This window comes from Lactuca virosa, chromosome 8 (assembly GCF_052849685.1).
Source record: "Lactuca virosa cultivar CGN04683 chromosome 8, Lactuca_virosa_CGN04683_v6, whole genome shotgun sequence".
NCBI classification, from domain to species: domain Eukaryota; kingdom Viridiplantae; phylum Streptophyta; class Magnoliopsida; order Asterales; family Asteraceae; genus Lactuca; species Lactuca virosa.
The window spans coordinates 394,998,332-395,022,157 of NC_136433.1; the positions used below are offsets into that span (position 1 = coordinate 394,998,332).

General features: G+C 37.4%; 1 protein-coding gene and 1 pseudogene across 2 annotated transcripts; both read right to left on the reverse strand.

Moving 5' to 3' along the window:
- Window positions 1–297: 297 nt before the first annotated feature.
- ABC1 (ABC transporter 1) lies at window positions 298–18,171 on the reverse strand. Of its 2 annotated transcripts, XM_079065635.1 has the most exons (9): window positions 17,423–18,171; window positions 16,723–16,948; window positions 5,468–5,620; window positions 2,785–2,943; window positions 2,083–2,242; window positions 1,838–1,947; window positions 1,350–1,466; window positions 681–1,050; window positions 298–592 (listed from the first exon to the last, which is right to left on the reverse strand). In XM_079065635.1, exons 1-8 carry the CDS (start codon window positions 18,049–18,051, stop codon window positions 685–687), a joined length of 1,920 nt encoding a protein of 639 aa, XP_078921761.1. In that variant the 5' UTR covers window positions 18,052–18,171; the 3' UTR covers window positions 298–592; window positions 681–684. The 2 variants fall into 2 exon arrangements, with proteins under 2 accessions (XP_078921761.1, XP_078921760.1); XM_079065634.1 differs by having other exon boundaries at window positions 298–1,050.
- Window positions 10,406–12,398, reverse strand: LOC145128909 (uncharacterized; annotated as a pseudogene).
- Window positions 18,172–23,826: the final 5,655 nt, after the last annotated feature.

Sequence of the window (23,826 nt, forward strand, 5' to 3'; positions counted from 1 at the left end):
TAGAGATTTTCAACCTATTTAATTAAACAGGCCAATCCATTTATTACCCGATTCAACTCATTGCCACCCCTACTTTTAGGATGAGATGATAGCATTGGGTTGGATAGAGATTTTCAACCTATTTAATTAAACAGGTCAATCCGTTTATTACCCGATCCAACTCATTGTCACCCCTACTTTTAGGATGAGATGATAGCATATATATATATATATATATATATATATATATATATATATATATATATATATATATATATATATATATATGGTAGGTAGAAAGAACTTGAGGCCACCCACTATAAAAGGAATCAGCAAACTCAGACACGCAGTTGTATTTATACATGTATAAGCGACCACCTAGAGTATCAAATCATATAATTTGCCACTAATTTATTGAATGGGGAGTGCGGCGTACCTATTTACTATACACAGCTAGGTTGAGTAATCCAACCAATAACTTAACATAAGAAAATCATATGATTACTTAACCTACCTCTACAGCTTTGGCAATTTTGTCAAAATGTTAACAATACCACAATACGCAGAGAATGCCACAATTTGGTCATCGAATCTTAAATGGTTGTGTTGTCATCTGTAGCATCACGATTATTAACCCAGTTAGCCATATCATATCATATCTAGTTAATACACCAAGATAAAGCGGGCAGGCAACAAAGAACCTCTCTAATCATCAAACTGATAAGTTTGGTATACTTGAAGCAAAAGGTCCCGGCAAGGTACAACAGCACCAATCTTTATGCTAGCGAGGAAAGCACCAGCAAGCTTGCGATGTAGACTATAGACCTCATCAGGTGGTGGTGTCAATCTGTGTCTCAACATGGTTCCACCAATGTTTGAAAGGCTTTGAGTTATGTTGTTAGCACGGAAATCATAACCCCCAGGATGATTTTCTGCAAACGGCAACCCTACAACAAAAGCTGCCTGAACATGAGCCTCCAACATTATCTCTGATTCCTGCCCTGTCAGAAAACCAAGCCTCTGGGACATCTCGATTACGCCTTCCCGGTCACAATTTGCACACGCAACCACCTAATAACAATTCACCACACCAGATATCATCTTATGTGTTATTTTTTATTATTTTTAAATGTGGTAGGACCCACACCCACCACATTTAAAAATAATAAAAAAGTAACATAACGGCAAACAAGTCATTTTACACAAGTTTGGGAACAAAAATCAAACCTAGGGACCATTCTTGTAAATTACTCTTATTTTTATGAACTTCTGTTTGAACATAGAATACTATCTAGTTATTTTATAAACTTCTGTTTGAATCCCTTATAAAGTCTTACAGAATGACAATTACAGAAACAAAGAAAACCTACCATCCTCAAGTAATCATCAACAAAACGCTTGGGGTAATTTCGAGCTGCTCCAAAGTCTATGAGATTTATTGATTGTGTAGCCTCATCGTACAAAAAATTGCTCCAGTTGGGATCAGTCTGCATAAGATACATCAAAAAACTCAAGGGGGGTGGTACGACTAGCTGTCCAAATAATCAGTTCTGAAGCTTAATATACCAAATGCATAAAGGTGTGCTAGTATATTGCCATTTAAAAAAAGGCAAAAGTGTGACACAGCTTTTGCCTTTGCAACATGTATTTTTAGAGAAGTTGAATGCGGAAGCTTAGACAAAATAGAAAACTAGCATAAGAATTTTAAAAGATTTATCTGATAACCCACTTCAACCACTCTATTTGAGTAAGAACTAAATTGAAGATGGCTACAAGTTTTTGAGGATCTTTTTTACATGGAAAGAATTACACAAGGAGGAATTAATTCACAATTGAAAGAAATAAATATAAAACATGCCTGCATGAATCGGAAGACAAATAGCTCCATCAGTGTAAGCTCAAGCAACTTTTTCCCAACATTATTACGAGTCTCTTGATCCAGAACTGCAACCTTATCAATAGGAATTCCTGCAGCATGAAAAATATGTTATAAACTTTTAAGACCCAAAACAAGTTCATTTCCTAACAGAGATAGCATATTGAAGTGTAAAATTACTTAAGGCCTCGGGACAGGAACCATAGTTATTATTATACTGACTTTACCATGAACAAGTTCCGTAGCCAGAACTTTTTTACTTGATAATTCATCTACCACCAATGGAACATAAAACCCTTGTACATTTGATAGTAATCTGCGGAATGTTTTCTGATTTGAAGACTCCAACTCGTAGTCGCATTCACGTGATAACTCTTCTTTCGCCACCTGTAAAAGGGTTTCAAATGCAACATAAATTATGCTTCTTCAGTCTTCATAACATTTATACATTTTACAACCCGTGGAGTTCATACTTTGGACAATAATGATGATGTTAAAAAGAGAGGTGCACAAATGAATTTGATAACTTGTTCAATAGAGATAGGGAAGAGAATGTATGCCACGCGAGCGATCCTAATGAAAGATTTATACTTGGTAGGTGTGTTGAATGTCAAGGAAGCATAGACGTAAGTAAAAGTTTAGGGGTTGAAAGTTGTTAGTAAAAAAACATAAAAGCAAATATATACTGATGACATAATCTCTCTATTTCGAAGGTGGATGCAAAACATACACGAAGTACTCAATCTAATAAAGCTCCTTGCACTTCTCTAGGAGGTGGTTATAGTTTTTTCGCTATCTGCTCTATCTTTATGTGTGTATGGAGATGTTTATGGACAGCAGTGAAGGCAGTAAGGAAGAAGAAATGCAAGAAATGGATGGCCTAATCTCAGATGACAAGATAGGTCAAAAGCTTGTGATTAGTAAGTTACCTTCATAGCTCTATCGAGATACAAATTCTCTGGAATCAGATTTGTATAGTCTAAGAGCAATTTTACATTGTCAATGTCACTCTCAATGCTATCTGAGACACCAGGATATTGAATTTTCATTGCAAGTTGCAAACCATCCTTGGTGACAGCTTTGTGCACCTAAGAATTCATTTAAAACAGTTAGCAACAAAATATAAGAAATTTAAAAAATTAATGCATGTGTTATTGAATAACGTAAATGACAAGCATAGGAGCTCAGCATTCAAGAAGCTATTGTTTCATTACTATGAAATACTCAAATACTCATATTACTAGAGCTTATATTTCATAAGGTGAAACCTCTATTTACGTACAAAACTAAAAATCAAATACCAAAATAGGAAACTAGGAAAAACAACATTATGAATAGATAAAACCCTATACTATATATACATTCTAATACTCCCCCTCAAGATGGAGTATAGATGTTAATCATGCCTAGCTTGTTAAAAATGGTAGAGATTCGAGAACCGGGCAACACTTTCGTGAAGACATCTGCCAGCTGACTTCGATGTGTTTACTTCTTTCATGGAAGATAGGATTATTTGAAATGTGAATGGTCGCCTCATTATCACAACATAGGTTCATCGGTTTAGATTGAGCAAACCCAATCTCACCTAGCAGGTTTACGTAACCATATCAGCTCACAAGTGGTCTGGGCCATAGTTGTATTCAAATTTTACACTTGACCGGGAAACATTTTGTTTCTTAATTTTCCATGAAACCAGGTTTCCTCTAACGAACACGCAAGAGCCTGTGGTGGATAGCCTGTTTCTAGGGTCCCCATTATAGTCGGCATCTATAAACCCTTCAATGACGTGATTACCATGATTTTGATATAACATACCACGACCAGGTGCACCCTTTAGGTACTTCAGAATGTGAATAACCACGTCCCAATGAGAAGTCCTTGGAGATGACATAAACCGACTTACAAACTAGTATTTCCTTTAAACGAGCCACCGATCAATATGGATTAACTTTTATAGTAAACCCTTTTATTAACAGGCAACTCGACCAAACTCTGCATGGTATTTTGATCAAGGATATACATTTCGTCAACCATAGCAACACGCCAGGATGGGTTAAAGCCTCACAAACAGTTTTCGTGATCGATATCGAGTCTAATGTTGCAACCAATAAACGGGAAAGATGTAGAGAGCTTATCATAAGAAACATATGAAGCAACAAGGTAAGTACATGAACGCTAACATTTCCGAAAAGCTATAGGAATATCAAGATCCAAAAATTATGTATGGGAAGTTGGGGCCTCATTGATTGTTGTATCAGAGGCATCATTTGTCGATATTGCCTACTATATACATGAATCATTAATGGTCTTGCATGCTTTGGTGACGGCTCAGAGTTAGATGGTATGGGAAAATCTGTTGTCGAGTCAAGGACATGTATAGTATATATACCAATAAATCATCATTGTCTCATTGAATCAATGAAATACGAACCCAAATATAGCTTGAACAGTGAAATACGAACCGTAGTTGAAGTTAGAATCCAAAAAAAACGGCACCGGGAAGAGGGTTCACGTGCTTTCATGAGTGGCGGACAGACAGTGGAGAGCGGCGGCATGTGGCGGTTGTGCGGTGGTCCGTGGTCGGAACAGCTCCGTGTTTTCAGGGTTTATTAATCGGGGTGGGCGAAGACTGGTGGTGACGGTGAGATCAGATTCACTTCGGAACAAGGCTTTCTTGACAACAGTTGTGATAGGTTGTACTCTTAGGGTACAACCTCTAATGCTTGTACTGTACTCACAATGGTCCAACCTTTAATGCTTACTAACCTAGCTATGATACCATGTGAAATACTCAAACACTCATATTACCATGACTTATATTTTATAAGGAGGAGAAGCCTCAATTATGTACAAACCAAATACCAAAATAGGAAACTAGGAAAAGCAACATTAGGAATAGATAAAACCCTATACTATATATGCATTCTAACAATTACAAATGCAGGTCCAGAACTTGCAATGTGAAAACTCAATGATCTAATTATACTATCAAAAAGAAATAATTATATGTAGGTTATTTGATTTGAAGTGAAGAGGATTCTCAAAAAAAAATTGCAGAAAACATATGTCTACTGATATAAAACTAAATGTGGGATCATCAAGCCACCCATACAAGTTAAGATCTCATAACACAGATAAGAACAAACTTATAAACAACAATATCTTAGCTACGTAGCATTAAGGGACTCTCAGTTTTGAAAGTTGATTAAGGACCCCAATAGAACAAGCAGCAAAATCGACAACTAAAAGGAACCAAAACATCAAGAGTGCGTTTGGTTGTGGAAAATTTTCAAGTTTTCCATGAAAATTTTGTAAACGTGTTTGGTTGATTCAATTTTCAAATAATTTCCAAGAAAATGAAAACTTTCTGTTTTCCAAATTGTATGTAAATTAGAAAAGTGATTTTTACAGCTTTCCAAAGTTTTCTAAATTTCTAAAACAGAAAATGAAAACTCCACCGGTTTCAACCAAATGCATTTTCTAAAATTTTCATTGAAAACTAAAAACGAAAATTCAACTCTGTTTTCTGAAAACATTTTCTAGAAAAATGAAAACAATTTTCCACAACCAAATGCACTCTAAGCAAATCAATCAACTTTGACTCCCACTCACCTGCCCTATGCTTGCAGCAGCAAGGGGTTCATAATCAAAGCTTTTCAACTTGGACGACCAATTGGGGCCTAATTCAGATTCCAAAACTTGATTAAGCTGACTTCTTGGCATAATATCAGCACCCTGACGGACAATATCCAAAGCAGCCAAGATCTACAAGGAATAATACATCAAAGATTCAGAACCATAAACCAAGCACAAATAAGATTTGCATGTTCTGGAACAAGAATTACACGTAGTTAAAAAATACCACAAATACTACCAGTTTGTACATATTAAAAAATATATAAATATATATACAAATTACATCTAATTTACATAAAAATTTGTGTCTAACAGATATAAAATGTGTGTGTATAGTCATAATACTTAATTTGGGTGGAGTAGTCAACGGTTCTTCAATCGATTGATCTTGGCTAGTCGTCTTCGGTTAATGACTCAGTTCCGTACGAATTTAATTTTGGGATGTCATTCATCAACATCAGCCTGCATGGTCGTCTTTAGATGGTCGATTTGTTGGGTTCTCATGCCACCGCTTTTGGGTTTTCATGCCAGACTCAAGTTTTTTAGGTTTTCTCATTCAGGTCAGAAGGTTTCTGATTCATGAGTGTAATGCATGTTTATCTTACTAATGGAATCTAAAGATATTCGTAAAGCAGCCTTTAGAACTCATTATGGACAGAATAAATTTCTTGCCTTTTGGTCTTGCTAATGCACCCTCCACTTTCTAAAGTCTGATGAATAGTGTTTTCAAGCCTTACTTAAGGAAGTTCATGTTAGTCTTTTTTAATGACATCCTCATATATATAGCCCCACTTGGCTTACACACTTGAAACACCTCACTGTTGTCTTTAAGCTTAACATCATCATTCTTTATTTGCTAAGCTGACCAAGTATGCATTTGGAGTAACTCAAATCGAGTACTTGGGGCATATTATCACTCAAAACAGAATATCCACATATCCAAGCAAAATAAAAGTAGTTGTTGATTGGCCTAATCCACAAAATCTCAAAAGTTAAAGGGTTTATTGTTCAAAGTTGTGATTCTTAGTATGTTTCAGTTTGTATACAAACTCAGAGATTTCCATGACTTAAATGCCTTTTATTTCATCAAGGTTTATTACAACAAAATTTCATAAAAGGAAATACGTACAATACTATCTCAACAACTTATAACACATCCAAAAGATATGTTAAAAATAGTAACTACTTCATGTGGTTCCTACTCCTTTGCTGAGATACATACATGAATACGAATACATAAGCTTTAAACTTACCTGAGTAGTTATGGTTTTAACATTTAGCATAAACATTTAATCAAATTTAATGCGAAAATTAATAATTAATGCATTCTTTCTAGGGCCGTCAAAAATGTACTATGGAAAACCAACCAAACCAAGAAGTTAGAAGCCAATATATTTGGTAGCCAACATGTTTTGTTGACAGTAGCATACCAATCGAGTAATCATTGTACGGTAATAGTATAAAAGTTTACATGCCATGATATTACCGAACCAACAATTATATATATATATATATATATATATATATATATATATATATATATATATATATATATAGGGCAAGGTTAATGTGTTTCTTACATTTATTGTGTGGTAGAATGCACCAATAGAAATTTAGTAAAATTAAATAATTATTTAATTAAATAAAGATAGATATTAAATGATTTCCATAATTGTATGTATATTAAATAATATCCATAATTATATTTCTCTTTTTATGAAAACTAATTAAATTCGTCATTAATGTTAGCAATATCCTTCTTTCAGAATGAATTCATACCTAGGTTTTTATGTATGGGTTCGTTGTTTGTTTCAGGACTCACTCACTTAAAATACAATAAAGTTGCATGGAATATGAAGAACGAGAGTGTATTCTATTAGAATACACTCTCATTCTTCTAGATACGAATTCATTCTGAAAAAATATTATTGTTGACATTAATGACGAATTTAATTAGTTTCGATAAAAATAAATTATAAGTGATTTATGTATGGGTTCGTTGTTTGTTTCAGGACTCCCTCACTTAAAATACAATAAAGTTGAATGGAATATGAAGAACGAGATGTATTCTACTAGAATACAATCACATTCTGCTAGAATACACTCTCATTCTTCTAGATACGAATTCATTCCGAAAGAATATTATTGTTGACATTAATGACGAATTTAATTAGTTTCCATAAAAATGAATTATAAGTATGGATATCATTTAATATACATATAATTTTTACTAAATTCTTATCGGTGCATTCTAGCACACAATAGATGTGAAACATTTGAACCTATATATATATATATATATACACACACACACACTATCTCTCTCTCCCTCTCTTCTTCGGTAGTGTACATTGCCTTCCTCTTTATTTTTGTGCATGTATCCATTACAATTTCCGACACATCACCGGAGAAGACATCACCAGCAGCATAAACAACACCGACTTCATTTTCCGACTAGTGCAGCACACAGGTAAGTTAATTGCAGAAGCCATGTAAGTTTCCCACACTCCTTACACTCTCCTAAGTGCAAATCGCAGTACACTCTCCTAAGTGCAAACCGTAGCACCAGACACCTTCAATATCCCAGCCAGCCTAGCCCTAACGACAACCATATTTTTCTAAAACTAAACCCCATAAACCTCTTGTCGTGCCCGTACTAAACCCACAAATTCCCATCCTTGTCACCTCCATCTAAACAGCTGTTGGGACAAACCCAACTCCTGCTTCTGTCAAACTTTCTCCACCATTAAACATACAACCGCATAACCCTCCCCTTACCACCATACGACACCACATACCCTCATACCTTTCCCCACCATTGTTCTTGCTTTCTTATCGTTGTTCTTATTTTCCGTTACGTTCATAAAATCAGAAAACCCAATAAAAAACCACCCCCTCCGTACACGCATCGTCTGATCATGCGAGGACTGCATATATGTTATGGAATAGTATAGCCAATACGATCAAAGTGGTAGTTAAAGACACTATGGGATGTCGAGAGGGAAGGTTAAGGATCATAGAGAATCGTGGTGGTGAAGCAAGGAGGTACAAGCAAAGGTTAGGGTAAAACATGCTCACTATAAGGAGTTTTCAGAGGCTATCCGGGACAAAGATATAGGCAGGGCGAAAGATAGGTACGAGGAGGCCAATCGTGAGGCAAAGAGGGTCGTGTCTATAGCTAAGGTCATGGCTTACGAGGAGGTATATAAGAGATTGGACACAAAATAAGGGGAGCAAGGAATCTACAAGCCGGCTAAAACTAAAAGAATACAGAGGGACTTATGGAACGTTAGATATATTAAGGACGACAACGGCCAAGCTCTAGTAAATGATAAAGATATTTTGAGGAAATGGGGTAGCTACTTTCATTATTTATAATTTTATATAATGAGAGTTTCTTCACTGTGATAGATAGGAATAGAGATGATGTTTTAGATAGGTTTTAGACCGCCATAAAGGGCTCTTACTTAAGGATTAGTAGCGAAGAAGTAATGATGGCTTTGAGGAAGATGAGGAGGAACAAAGTTGTTGGTCCAAATCAAACCCTTGGAGAGGAAGAACTTGTGTGGATCAAAACATTATTCAACATGATCCCAATATATAAGAACTACAATGATCCCAATATATAAGGAGTGGAGAGCCACTACAATGATCCCAATATATAAGAACAAAGGTGATGCCTAAAGCTATGGTAACTAAAGCTAGGTTTTAAAAGGCGTGAAGCGCTCCGAGGCGATTAGCCATCCGAGAGCCTCATTTTTTGAGGCGCTTCGAATCAAGGGATTCACGTACGCAAGGCGCTTATATTTTCAAAAAAAGTTAAAGTATTTTAGAACCATAACTCCTAGACAAAACAACTTAATAACCAAGTTAAGAAGCAAAAACACCAATGTCATAATTCAAAGACAAATATAGAACATAACAGAAATCATAAATAACCAAAATGCCTAAAACTCATCAGCATCATCGTCATCAACATCAATCCCAAGTACCTACTCCTCCCCATCATCTTCAGAAACTCCATTATCTTCTTCTATCTCTTCATCAATCAAGCTAAATCCCCTAGAAGCCCTTTTACAATTTGAGGTTTCAGCAACACCATTTCCTTTATCTCTTAATGAAGTTGAACTTGGTGTAGATGACCTCCTAGTAGAATAATTAGGCTCAGATGCCCCAGAAGCTTTATCAACAACAGACCAAGTTAAATCATTTCCATCAAACACAAAGTCATCCTCCTCAACATTTTCCTCATCCATATGGCCCATCAACCACTCGTTACTTTCATCTATTTCTTTCAAAAGAATAGGATCTGTGGTGTCCTTTCTTTGATATCTTTTTTGCAAAGCACGATTAAACTTGATATACACCTAGGGATGTCAAAAACCCTCGTGGGACCTCGCTCCCGCAGGACCCCGATACCGTACGGGACTAAATTTTTTAAAAAACCGGGAGCGGGAGCGGGGGCGGGGGCAGAATTAAACCCCGTTTATTTTCGGGACCGGGGTCGGGAGTCGGTATTTCCGTCCCGTACTCCCGCGGGGGCCCCGGTTGAACATTTATGTAAAAAATATATATTTAATATAAAATACATATACAAAATAGATTTTCTAATTTTAGGTTTAGTGTAGGTTTAGCGAATTGATAATATATTTTTGGACATGTAAGTATTTTATATTTGTAATGTTGGATTTGTCGTATTTTATATTTGTAAGATTGTTGGAATTGTCGTTTTGTAATGTTGGATTCATAATGTTGGATTTTTAATTTTTTAGTTTCTAAAAGATTAGGTTTTATGCTTTTAAAGTTATTAAAAATAGCTTTTTTAGCCTAAAACAAAGCAGTTTTTTAGCAAAAAAAATCGATTTTTAAGCCTATAAACCGAGGGAACCGGAGGAACGGGGGCGGGACCGGGGGCGATGGATGTAACCGGGGGCGGGACCGGGGGCTATGTAAACGGGGGATCCGGGGGCGGGACCGGGGGCGGGGGCAACAACTGATTTCGGGAGCGGGAGCGGGGGCAGCTATTTCCGCTCCCGTTTGCATCCGTTGACATCCCTATATACACCATGTCATTTAATCTACTTTGTGCTAATTTGTTCCTTTTTTTGAATGAAGTTGTTGAAAGACACTTTGGTTCCTCTCGCAACCCGTAGCACTACAGGTTAAGCTAAGAACTCGGATAGCAAATTTCTGTAACTCCGGTGTCGACGCTCCATATGCAGACCACCAGTCAGCTGTTAACAGAAAAAAAAAAAAAAAAAATCAGCTGTTAACAGGAAAAAAAAATCAGGTAACAAAATCAGGGACCAATCCACTGTTTTTTTTTTACCTGGAGCTCTTTTGTCTCTTTGTCTTATGGCCATCGGATTGCCAAAAAGACCATGGGCATTTTGATACAAGTCTAGTTGTTCCCCAATCTTATCTTGAGTGCTCAAATCAGGTACCAACCTTTGAATGGTTGCATACAATCCATTCATAACCTCAGCACACATTACATTCTTGGGATTTTTGTAAAACAATTATGGATTTAAGAAAAATCCAGCTGCATGTAAGGGTCTATGGAGTTGGCAATACCACCTTGCATTAATATACTCAAAAGCTTTTTTATAATGTTCTTTATGCAAAAAAACTAGCAGCAATAGTCTCTTTAGCCCTATCCATGGACTCATAGATGTATCGCATGGCTGGCTTTTTGTCTCCATCTACCATTCTAAGAACCTTAACAAGAGGTCCAGTCAACTTTAAAGCATAGACTATATTTCTCCAAAACCTTTCTTGCAAAAAAGTTGATGTTAGTCTCTTCTCCGCAGCAACTTTTGACCACTTGATATTGTTCCACTCTGGAGACGTGATCATCTTCCGTAAAATATTTTTTTGTTTATGCATTTGGGAGAGAGTAATGAATGATGTTGCAAATCTCGTGATTGCAGGCCTATGTAGGTTTCTCTGATTTGTAAATCTCCTCATCATGTTGACAATGCCAACATGGTTATAAATATAACCATTGCAGAACATAGCTCCCTTCAAAGTATTCCACACCTTTGGGATCTTTCCAATATCTTCCAACATCAGATCGATACAGTGAGCAGCACAAGGAGTCCGGTATAAATGTGGTCTTGTTGCCTCTAACATTGATCTTAAAAGAGTTTTAAGAGAAATATGAAAGAATAAGACAAGTGTACTCAAAACAGTAACTAACGAGTAAAAAATTTACTAAGACTTAGTAACTTACCAGTTTTAACATAGTTAGATGCATTGTATGTCACCACTTGCACTACATTCTCCTCTCCTATCTCTTCCACCATATCATCGAGCATTTTAAACAATGTGTTTGCATCTTTTTTGATTTCTGAGATATCCAAGGACTTTAAAAGACTGAACCTTTAGGAGAATTCACTAAAAAGTTCACAATATCTTTCTAAACGGTTGAATCACACCATCGATCTGATAGAATCGAGCAACCTTTTACTGCCCATTCTTGCTTGTAATCTTTCAACACTTTTTGGGTGGATTCCACTTCATTTTTAGGTAGAGGAACTCTAAGCTCATATATGCTTGGAGGTATGAATCCCGGGCCAAATTGTGCAACAGATTCCATTGCAATATGAAAGCTATCATAAGAGGCTGCATTAAAACGTAGCCCTGCATCATAAAACCAACGACCTATCTCCTTACAAGCCTTGTCCCTAAGGTCTTTTCGACATACTTCGTTAATTGTTTGCTGTTTTCCACATTTTCTTCCTTTGAGTTTGTCTTCTGGTTTATTGGCATAAAACTTGTCTAGAGGACCCTTTTGTCTTGGTTTTTTAGGTGGAGGCTTGCTACTTCCTTGTCCCACGCCATCATCATCTTCACCATAGTCATTAAGTGCCCCTACATTTGAATGGTCAGTAGTTCTTTGTAACATCCCGGGATCAGGTATATATATCTTTGGCCCTTCATCTTTCCTTAAGTTGTCAACTTAGTCCTTGAAGAAGATTATGTGATAATCGAGTACGTTAGGCGTACGTGAGTGTACGTTGCGCGTACTCGTGAGCGTGTTCTTGACGCGGAGGTCACCCAGTACGCTGGGCGTACTAGGCTCAGAATGAAACCCTAATTGCTAGCAAGCTCCCTATTTAAAGAACATGATGGCCTCATTTCTGGCCACCATTCCCAGACCCCAAACCCTCCTAACCCTAAATCTTCGTCCTTGTAGCTGGAGAGTGCATCTAGGAGCTTGTGAGTGTATCTTTGTGTTCTTGAGGTGAAGAAAGAGCTTGGAGAAGGAGTGAGAGCCCCAGAAGTTTGGATCTGAGCTTTGCTACGTGAGAAGCTTCACAAAAAGGTATAAAGCTCCATTCTTTCTGATTCTTTGTCTTGGTTCTTCTTTTTGGAGTATTTGGGGTTTTTAGTCCCAAAGGTGGAGACTTTATGAGTAAAGGAACTCCATAGACCTTGATCTACCCCTTTTCAGTGTATATGATGATATAGAGCCATAAAAATCCAATCTTGGACGTTAAGAATGAGTCATGCATGAGTTAAGAACTTAATAAGGAAAGGGGATGGGTGTTTTGAGTGTTGGTGACCTTTACAGCCATGCAAAGGCGTAAAGTCACTGACTTTATGAATTAAGAGACATTAGAGGGTCCAGATCTGAGATATAAGCTTATGTCTTAACTGATTAAGACCAAAAATGTGAGAAGAGTGCAACTAGGGCGTACGCTGGGCGTAACCCTAGTACGCGCAGCGTAGGGGTCGAGCACCCTCGATTCTGTATAGCAGCCGAGTACGCCCAGCGTAGGGAGGTGGAACGCGCAGCGTACTCCCTGCTGTTGGCTTTTGTTGACTTTTAGGGTTTGGTCAAGATTGGGACTTGTAAGCCTTGGAGGGGTAAAATGGTCTTTTACCCTACAGTGAGTTGTAGAAGGACAGTCTAGCTTCTTGAGGGCCAATATTAATTAGGGATAATTATTATGTGTTAGGCGGAGGCTAGACCGGTGGGTAGAGCTCGAGATCCCGAGTACGAGATTTTCATTCATTAGCTTACGAGGTGAGTCTTCTCACTATACCTTACCTAGAGTGGTAACTATGTGTGACCGGAAGGTCTTATGTGCTTATAAGTGTTATGTGATATATGTTCTATGTGATATGTATATGTTTGTATGGTTTGGACCGGAAGGTCAACAGGGATTGGACCGGAAGGTCAACAGAGTTAGGACCGGAAGGTCATCATGGGTAGGACCGGAAGGTCTACCCAAGTTGTGGGACCGGAAGGTCCCACTGAGACACATTGACCGGAAGGTCTCGTAGAGTTATAGCCCGAGTGGCTGATTATATGTGTGTGGTATTTTGGGGAACTCACTAAGCTTTATGCTTACCGTGTTATGTGTTATGTGTTTCAGGTAGTTCAGAAGATCGCGGGAAGGCCCCGGCTTGATTGTACACACACTCGCTTGGGAGACATGTATTGGAGGATCCTGGTTTTTGTGATAAACAACTTTTGATAATAAATTGTATTAATGTTGATACTTGAGATTTTTGGGAAATATGACATGTGATTTTTATATGCTAAAATGAAAAATTTGTTTTAAAATTTTGGGTGTAACATTCTTGCATTTTTTTCTGCTTCTTTCTGGATCATATAGTTCTTCACTTCTTCCCGCACATGCTCTGGACACTTTTGGGCATCTTTTACAATTTTGAAACCTCCGACTAAATGTTGTTTTAGTCGGTATACTCCTCCAGAAGTTGACGTTCCACAAAATTTGCAAATAAACTTGTGCCTATTTGTTGGGTCAACTGTACCATATCTCCTGCTTGGATCCATTGGATCTTCAGTGTCAACAATAGGATTGTTGGTGTCCATAGTATCAGTGGAATGGGAAGAAGGGAAGTGGAATGAGAAGAAGGGATGACAAGAAAAGACTTCAGAATAATGAAAGCAAAAGAATATAGAGAACGAGGGAAGAAAACTACATGGATTAGAGAATAAGGGAAGAAGATACATGGATTTATAGTGATTGTCGAGACCTGTTGGAATACCCAGAAGTAATGCAGAGTCGGGTATGCTTTGGTGTATGCTTTTTGCCGATGACATTTTGTAGGTAGCCGAGTCAAAGATTTAGCTGAATGCTCGGCTAGACACTTGGTGGTCAACTTTAGAACAAAAAGTGTTACATATCAACCCACTTAAAACTAGGGGTACAAACGAGCCAAGCTACTCATGAGCTATACGGGATCGGCTTGTTAAAAGCTCGACTCGAAACCGATTTTAAACGAGCCCGAGCCGAGCTCAAGCTTAATATTAAGCTTGTTTATTAAACGAGTTTGAGCTTATGTCACTAAGCTCGATTAGGCTCGCGGGCCTAAACGAGCCTATATATAATATAATTTGTTATTATTTTTATATATTAAAATAAAAACATATTTGGGGAATTAGGGATTTAGGGTATTAACAAACGAGCTTCTTAACGAGCTTAAGCCGAGCTTTAGCTTATTTAGGCACGTTAGACAAAAAACGAGTCGAGTTTGAGTCCAAGCCGAGCTTGTATAATTATTTACGAGCTCGATCCAAACTCAATACAAGAAAGCCTGAATCGATCCGAGCTCGAGCCTCGTATAACTTAAACGAGCCCGACCAAACTCTTTGGTGCAATTTCAGTGGAGAGTCGAATGATGAAGGAGTAGATGTAAGTATAGGGGAGCAATCCTTATCCTGAAGGGGCGAGGTGGTAGGTTTCCTTTTTCACCTCTAAAATATGTAAGGATTTGTGTCGGTATGAATTAAGCCACACTTCCTGGCATAACCCGTTAAGCCACTCTTAATAGATTAAGTAAAAAAAAACCAACCATGTATAGATGTAGATATTGAGTGCTTGACTCATTAAGCCCATCAAGTAAAAAAGAAATATCACCTAACTTATAATCTTTCTCCACTTGGTATTTTTATGTTTTTATCTACATAAAGCATTTTAGGTGTTCAATAAAATGCTCAAATGAGATTAAAACAAGGAAATCATTTGTTTCAAAAATGAAATCTTTTTCCATCGTACATTTGCTCACGGTTGCACTTTTTGCTACAATAATCCTTCCTACGAAGGTTGATCTTCAATGGGTAATGTTATGTTTTTTTTTCATTTTTTGCTATTGTTTTTCCTAATCCTGAATTAGAAAATGACACTTTTACATTAGCTTCTACTCTACTTTGAAACGATCATGAAGTTGAAAACAATCTAAACAGGCACTAAAAGAGAGTTGAGGATTTAATAAATGGTTAATCTTGTTTTAAACCTATCAATCTGAATATCCATTTTAGTCCATTACAAAAAAAGATTTGTTAAAGTCCCTCAACTATGGTTTCTAGTTCCATTTATGCAGAACAAAACATTAAACATGTCGCATGCTGATTTGGCAGAATGTTCGCTCACATGGACCCCACGTGTACATTTTGAGGGTTTTATCATTTCAGGTGTGTATGGAAAGAAATATGAACAATAATTATTATGACAGAAAAATATAAAACTAAAACTAAAAAGCCACATCTGCGTAAATTATAAGGTGAAAATAAATCAAAAAACACATTAGCAAAATGTGACAACTCAGCAATTTTAGCAATTTTAACAGGTCAAACCGGTTCAGTCAAACTTTCACTATAAAAGGAATTGTGAGGGACTAAAGTAGACATTTTGGGTTGTTGTTTGATTTAAAACAACATTAACCCTTTTATAAAATGGGAGAGGATAAAAGGAATTGGTATGAGTTGTTTAACGTTCGTTCATTTGATTGATAAGGACAGATAAACAAGTAGATGGCATAGAAGCATTAGCGGTAGCTATCCAAATTGGCCACTCACCAACTAGTGATATAGAGATATAGCAATTGTATACAACTCGTAGTAAAGCCAGGAACATAACATTACCATATTAGAAATAGGCTACAAATATTGTGCTAGGAGAAGGTAGAAATTATGCTTCATTTAATATAATAGCCTAAATTAAATTGAGCACCTACCTCTCCCTCGAAAGTTGGAACATTTGTCTTTCTTTATTGTGTGTGTTTTCAAAATAAAACTTATTGAGGGTTCTAAGACATATAATTACTTGTCATGCATGATAACACAAACATCTTGCTAACCATAAATCGATATATATATATATATATATATATATATATATATATATATATATATATAGAGAGAGAGAGAGAGGAGTAGAAGAAGAAGAAGAAGAAGAAGAAGAAGAAGAAATTACCGGAGCAGGAACAAGGGATTCATCTTGGATGCTCAACATCTGTCCTAGTTTGAGTGCTGCCCCTCGCATCCTACATAGAGCCAGAGCCAGCCGTTCTGCATTTTTTTCGGATAAAAAAGGCGAAAGGGCAGACTGCTTGTTTTCTGATTTAGTTGTACCAAAGACGAGTCTCTTAGCAGATTCCTGTACAGTTCCCCAGGCAAGCCCAGCTCCTAGTCCAGCAAACCTTAACAACATAAGTTAGCAATCAAGGCAGCAATTTGCTAAAAAAGTAATAAATATAGGCATGCAATGCATATCAGACCGGACTTGTAAGTTGCATCTTGTTCCCCTCGATTCCAAAACATATACAACATGTCATTGAAAAGGTACAAAACATTAAAAGGAGGCGTACAAATAAGTAGAAAAATTATTGCTCTATATTCAGTGTAATAAAGGTAGAGCAGTTACTTAAAGGCTCAAAAAGAAGTTCTAAACCATTTGTTGTACAACCAGAAGTTCATTAAAAAAACTGACAAGTTATATAGATGTTCTATTAAACAATAGAGCATTCCATGGAAGTGGTCAACAATATGAGAGGAAATACTAAGCAATAGAACAGCGCAATCCAAATTATGCTAATGTCTATGTTCGCTGTGATGATATTGGAAAAAAAAATAGCTGGTAGCAAGAGATATTATACATAGATAAAGTAACTCACCCAAGCGCTCTCGAGAAGGGGGTGGAAGGAACCCTCCTCTCCTTGCGCCGCCTCTGTTTATTTATTAGTGGTGGTGCTTTAGGCGGGGAATTGGTCAAAGGAACAGCCTTTCCTTCTCCAATTGCAGCAGCATTGTTCTCCAAAGTAGCCGGAGGAGTAATGATCATAGTCTGAAGGGACCCCGATTCGACATCACCTTCCCTCTTTGCATTTTTTGGATGGTTTATACGAGCATCCGCGTGGACATTTCCATTGTCATATATAAGGGTAGGAGAAGGGAAATGTCTCTGAGAATCAAAATTCGCTTCTTTGGGGGTGTTTTGGTCAGAAGTTGTACGCCACAGTGCATTATCGGACGAAGAAGCTACCGATGTATACGAGGGTGCTACCTCCTCCCCAAAATAGACAACCCTGCTGTCTTGTTTGATACCGTCCGTATCACCAATGGCTTTGGTGATCACGAAATTGCGAACCTCGCCTTTAGTGAGACCGGATATGTCGGTGGCTGATAAGATGGCTCGCCGGATTAGGGATTGCAAGTCTGGCTTATCGATACCCCGTCTCATGGCCTCCTTGGCGACCAGGGAAAATCCATTCACGAGCTTGCCAAGGTCTTTCAACGATGCCATATCCAGACAACGATTTCAACGACGCGGAGGCGTCGTATCGATGAATTAGTGTTTATTCAAAGGCAAAGACGGTCGTATAGGGATTTCTACTATAGAAACCTATGATAAAATGGGGCAAGCCAACGGTGGCTAGTGTTTTTCAAGGGAAGGTTTTATGATTCATTAATTATATTTTAAATTTATTTCCGTGTTAATATTTTATAAATATTACACTATTATATAAGAAATCTCCATTTGAAATGGGAGGGGGTTATGAGTTGTCACTCATAAACAAAAATATTAAAGTGGTATTCACTATAGAACCTTGTTGGCTTCTGGCATGTAAACAAAAATAAATATTGAGGTGGTGTTCACTATAGAAGTCTGATGGCATCCATACCAGCATAAACATCTATTTTGTCTCAAATTTAAGTCTATAGAAGTCGGATGGCATCCATACCAGCAGATTCATCTATTTTGTCTCACATCGAAATCTACCTGGTATCTTTGGAATTGCTATCAAGAGACATCATTTAGAAGTTACATACTAGGAAACTTCTCCTACCTCCTATTGGTATTTGCTTCGGACACTAGTTTTCTTCTTCGCTTTCTACGTTTTACCATTTGTCGATTACCGCTACATGTACCCTACACTACCGTTATCTCTCCATGCCACCTTCCCTCCAATATATCCATCATATTCTCCATTTACTAATGTTTTAAAAATCGGTCTTTTAGTGGAACCGGTTCGAACGTCGCTTCAACCGTATTTTCTTATTTTTCTATATATATGTTAAAGATCAAATGAGAACCCCTAAAAGTTAAGAACTTTAAGTGTAACACCCGCTTTTTTCAGGATGGATCGATTTAGGGTTTTAAGGAGTCAACAGCTTGACTTTTGGAGAAAATCGAGTGTCACGATGTAACCATAAGGTGATCACGACGTGACAAGCAAAACACAAGAGGCGCGTTTTGGAACCATCCTCACGACGTGAGACATAAGGTGTCACGACGTGAGACCTGTTGCAGCCCAGTCCCATGATCTTTTATCACACCCCCAAACCAGAACGACGGAAACGTCCGGGGACGGGTGACTTCACGTCAAGTATCACAACACATGCATTATAGTAATCAAAGTACAACAACCATTGCATTAATAATGTATAAGTTTTTACATAAGTGCTCAAACATTAGATATTTGACATCAAAAGTAGGTACAGTAAAAGACAAAAGACGCAGCACGGTACTAGGTTGTCTTCTCCAAAAGCTTTAGGAGTGTTATACCCGGATCCTTGACCCGGTCCATAACCCATAGAATACAAATTATTTTGAAAGAGAGGATCAACATTTAAGTTGGTGAGTTCATAAGTATTAGTTTCATCTATGGTTGCTTTAGTTTTAAGAAAGTGATTGATTACGTTCCAGAAAATCCTATATTTTCTGCTTTACAACTGAAAAGTAGTTTTAATCTCATAAAACCGTCTCGTTTAAGTGTTATTGTACTTATAACATAGTATGACATAATTTTAACTCACCATAAAATTATAAGAAGAATGTTTTCTGTTTTGTTTGTGGAAAATGATTGGTGCAGTAGTATTTCTTAACAATACACTAGTGGTGTAATAACTACCCTATTGTTAAACTAGTTAATTAGGGTTAAAATGTGATTAGGTTGTAACCATGCTGATTGACTACTATAAACACGACGACCTTCTAGCGTCGAAACTGATGTGACATTTGTCACCCGTAGACCGACAGGTCCCACTGTAGCTAGCAGTGAGGTGTGGGATTGTCAGTCCCGTATAGATCTATACACACAATGTCCGCTCTCCCTCCAGGAGACTCTGGTTACAAAACGCGACATAACAAGTATATTGCTATGCCGTGAAGTAGTATCTCACATTTTTGGTTTATCTAGTTTTAAGTAAAGATTGAATTATATCATTTTCTTAACAAAGTAGTTTAAACCTTGTATACTTATCTAGTAAAAATAGATTTCTCGTTTGTTTCATAAATTATACCTATTATAATTTATATGTTCTATCTGATTAGCATGATCTCTCATGAATGTACCCCTTTGCTCAGCGTGATGCAAAGGTAACAATATTGATTGACGTATGGATGGATTATATAAGTTTAAATGAGTTAAACTGTATATGTATTTTGTATCTACAAATATGTCGGGTAGAACATGGGTAGATGAGGTTGTTGGTAGGTAATAAAAGATGGGTTGGACCACGAGATAAAAGGATAAAGAGATAAACTTGTTTTAGATCTAGGTGTATGGATCAGATCAAGAGGTTAGTTTTAGATCCGAGAGTATGGATTAGATCAAGAGGTTAGTTTTAGATCCGATAATATGGATTAGGTAAGGAGGTAAATTTTAGATCCGGGAGTATGGATTATGTATTTTTGAATTATGTGTTCATTCGATATGGTATCATGTGCATAGTCCCTTTCATGGACATGATTTAAATACAAGTATTGATTAAAGTATTAAATATATATGTATGTGAAGTATTTTTTATTGTCCGAAATACGTGTTAGATATATTTGATGATATACAACGTGCGAATCAGTTATGGTTCAATATGTGTTAAGATGTGTATATATGATATTATTACTTAAAACCTTGTGTTAAGTATACACTAGTTGGCATTGCTTAAACGGAGATAGTATCAGAAATTGATTATAAGTATTGTAGGTTTGCCTAGTGATGGGTTAAGACTTAAATGGGATGTTTAGTTCAATTAAGATTGGACTTTGGGTAGTCTCTTATTAAGAGTACGTGTGGGGTGAGATTGATGATCGGTGGAGTACGTCCTACGTACAGAAGTACATTTTATGTACGAAGTCCTTTTCAAAGCTCTGTGTCTGGGGTGCTGCTTGTGCCAGGGTACTATTATGTTCTCGGTTACGAGTCTTTCACATACCAAAGTACTATAATGTGCCAGAAGTACTATAATGTACAATGTCTTTTGACAATTTTGTGTGTCGGTTACGGGAGCGTACGGGAGTACTCTTTTTGTATTTCCCCATACTTTTATTTTGAGGGAGCTTTGGAGTCAACGTTTCTTTTATGAAGTGATTGACCGAGCTTCATATGTCAGCGTTTTCTTTCACGAAGTAATTAAGGGAACTTCGTAGACTGCCTAATAAAGTGTGTCGGTAATAGACCACTGCTAGGTATGTCTGGTGTTATATTGTTGGATAGGGTGCATCTGGGGGTGAAATACCTCATGTATTCAAGCCACTGCTAGGCAAAGTTCGATGTTGGATAGGGAGAGTCTGGGGGTATAATACCTCACGATATTCGAACCACGCCTAGGCATTGTTATCTAGATAACTACCTCTGACTTAACTGTCTTGTGGTTCTTTCTTTTACGAACGAAGGTTCGTGGTGAAACTTATTCCATTCCCCTCAATTGATGTCTTTATTGATCCTCGTTTGCTGCCAGGGAATTTCCGAAGCAGCTTCGTCAGTTGTTGTTCATATCGATTCCTTAGGCTAGACCATGTTGATGAAATTCATGGAAGCTTCAGAAAAAATACATGATGCTACTGACGCTGCAATGGAAGAACAAAGAAATATAATGAAGATCATCACGCAATAATGATAGATCAGCAAGCATTAATAAAGAATCAGCAAGCCTCCATTAATAACCTTGAAGTACAACTTGGTCAACTTACCACTTTGGTTAATGAGAAAATATTCCCGAAAAATCCTGAAAATAAAACCCAATCTCACGTAATGGCCATAGATATTGAAGAAGAGCCGATTTCTGAGTTCCTAGAGGCCTTGGAAGTGGAGCCCCAGCACCCCGATCCAAACCCGAAGAAGCTAAAATTCGAGAACAAAAATGTAGTTGAAGTACAGAAACCACGTCGTGGGAATCATATGTCCACGTCGTGGCCTTGGTCTGATCAGAAAATTCCAGAAACCGTCTCGACTTATAAACCGCCTTTGCCATTCCCGTCTAGAGCTAATCTCAGTCCACTGGAAAGAGAACATCTGGAGTTTATCAAACAATTAAAGGGTATTCCTATCAATACTCCTTTTATTGATTCGCTTGCAAAAATTCTAGAATATGCTAAGTTCCTACAAGACTTGTTAGACACTCGTCAGCAATTAAAGGAGAATTCTAAGGTGATTCTAAGTGAGCAAAGCTCAAAAGTTGTGTTGGGAGAAATACCGAAGAAAATGGGGGATCCTGGATGACTCACTCTCCCATGTGAGTTTGGGAATAATATGAAGATTTATGCTTTAGCCGATTCTGGGGCTAGCATAAATTTGATGCCTTATTCGTTTTATCAAAAATTAAATATTCAGAAGTTGAAGACTACAAAGATGACTATTCACATGGCGAACCATTCAGTGACACAACCCCGGGGCATTGTGGAAGATATTTTAGTAAAAATTGGGAAATTCATTTTTCCAATAGACTTTGTGGTATTGGATATGAAAGAAGATCCCAATGTACCGATTATTCTTGGTCGCCCGTTACTTAACACTGCTGGAGCTCTTGTTGATATTCGGGAGTCTAAGCTCACCTTGAGGGTTGGTGATGAAAAGGAAATTTTTGGGATAGAAGATGGCTTTCAAGGGAATCGTGCTCAAGAAGAGGTATTCAACATTGATGAAGAAAGTGAACTTGAAGAATTAGAGAAGCTCATGGAAGAAGAAATCAAAACAATTCAACAAGTTAAAAGAACAAAACCGAGAGCATCTGTTCCATTTTTGGTTGAAGTCGTTGCCTACACGAATCCAACTTCTTGGGTGAGCGAGGAAGATGATGAGATGTCGAGTGATGAAGAGGAGGTTACTTCAAAAGTAACAAGTCCAGTGGTGAAAGAAGAGAAGGATACTTTGGAGCTTAAAAATGATGGAAAATTGAAGACTAAAGGGACTAAACGCAAGCTTGATGGAGACGAGGTCAAAACTAAAAAGGAAAATTCGAAAAAGGCGTATAAAAGACGTGTTCAAGCTTACAAGAGGCGTTTCAAGGAACAAAAGATCCTAGTGGTGGACTCTTCAGATGATTCAACGTAGGAGGCACGGAGTCCAGCTCAAGACTCCTAAAAAAGAAGCGCTTCTCGGGAGGCAACCCGAGTTTGGTTTGCTTTTTCTTTTCTTTTCTTTTTAGTTTTTACGTTTTTTTTAAAAGGTTATCAAGTCATCATCTATAGACTATTACTTGGTAAAAAATTAGCTGTGGGATGCTTTGGTAATAATTGGAACACAAAGAACATAAATAAAAATTGTTAGATTAGCAAATTTTTGTGACCAGACATCAATCACGTCGTGGTCAGAAGAGCCACGTCGTGATTTTAAGGAACAATTCGGGGACTGAATTCGACTTGACCGGTTTATCTATTATTAAAAGTCACGACGTGGTATAGCCTGCCACGACGTGACCTTTAAAAGTCACAGGGGGGGACCAGTTATTAACCCCTTTGACCACAAGCTTCTTCCCCATTTGTTTACTGCCTCACGAACGGAAGAAAGGTCCCCACAGCCGATTTTTTTTTAACTTTTCCTCCAATTTTCCTGCATTCTCTTGTCCTTTTACTCCATCTGGTATGTATTTCATCCATTAATTGTAGATATTACTTACAATTTATACATTTTCATGGTTAGGGTTTATGTGAATGATAGGATTTCTGAAATTGGATGAAATTGGTTACTGTTTTTAGGTTGCATGCCCGTAGAATAGCAATAGAAACAAACCCCAAGTATTGTTTTTGGGTAGAATCGCGTAATTAGTGTTCGATCGATGCCAACGATCCGACTGCAAG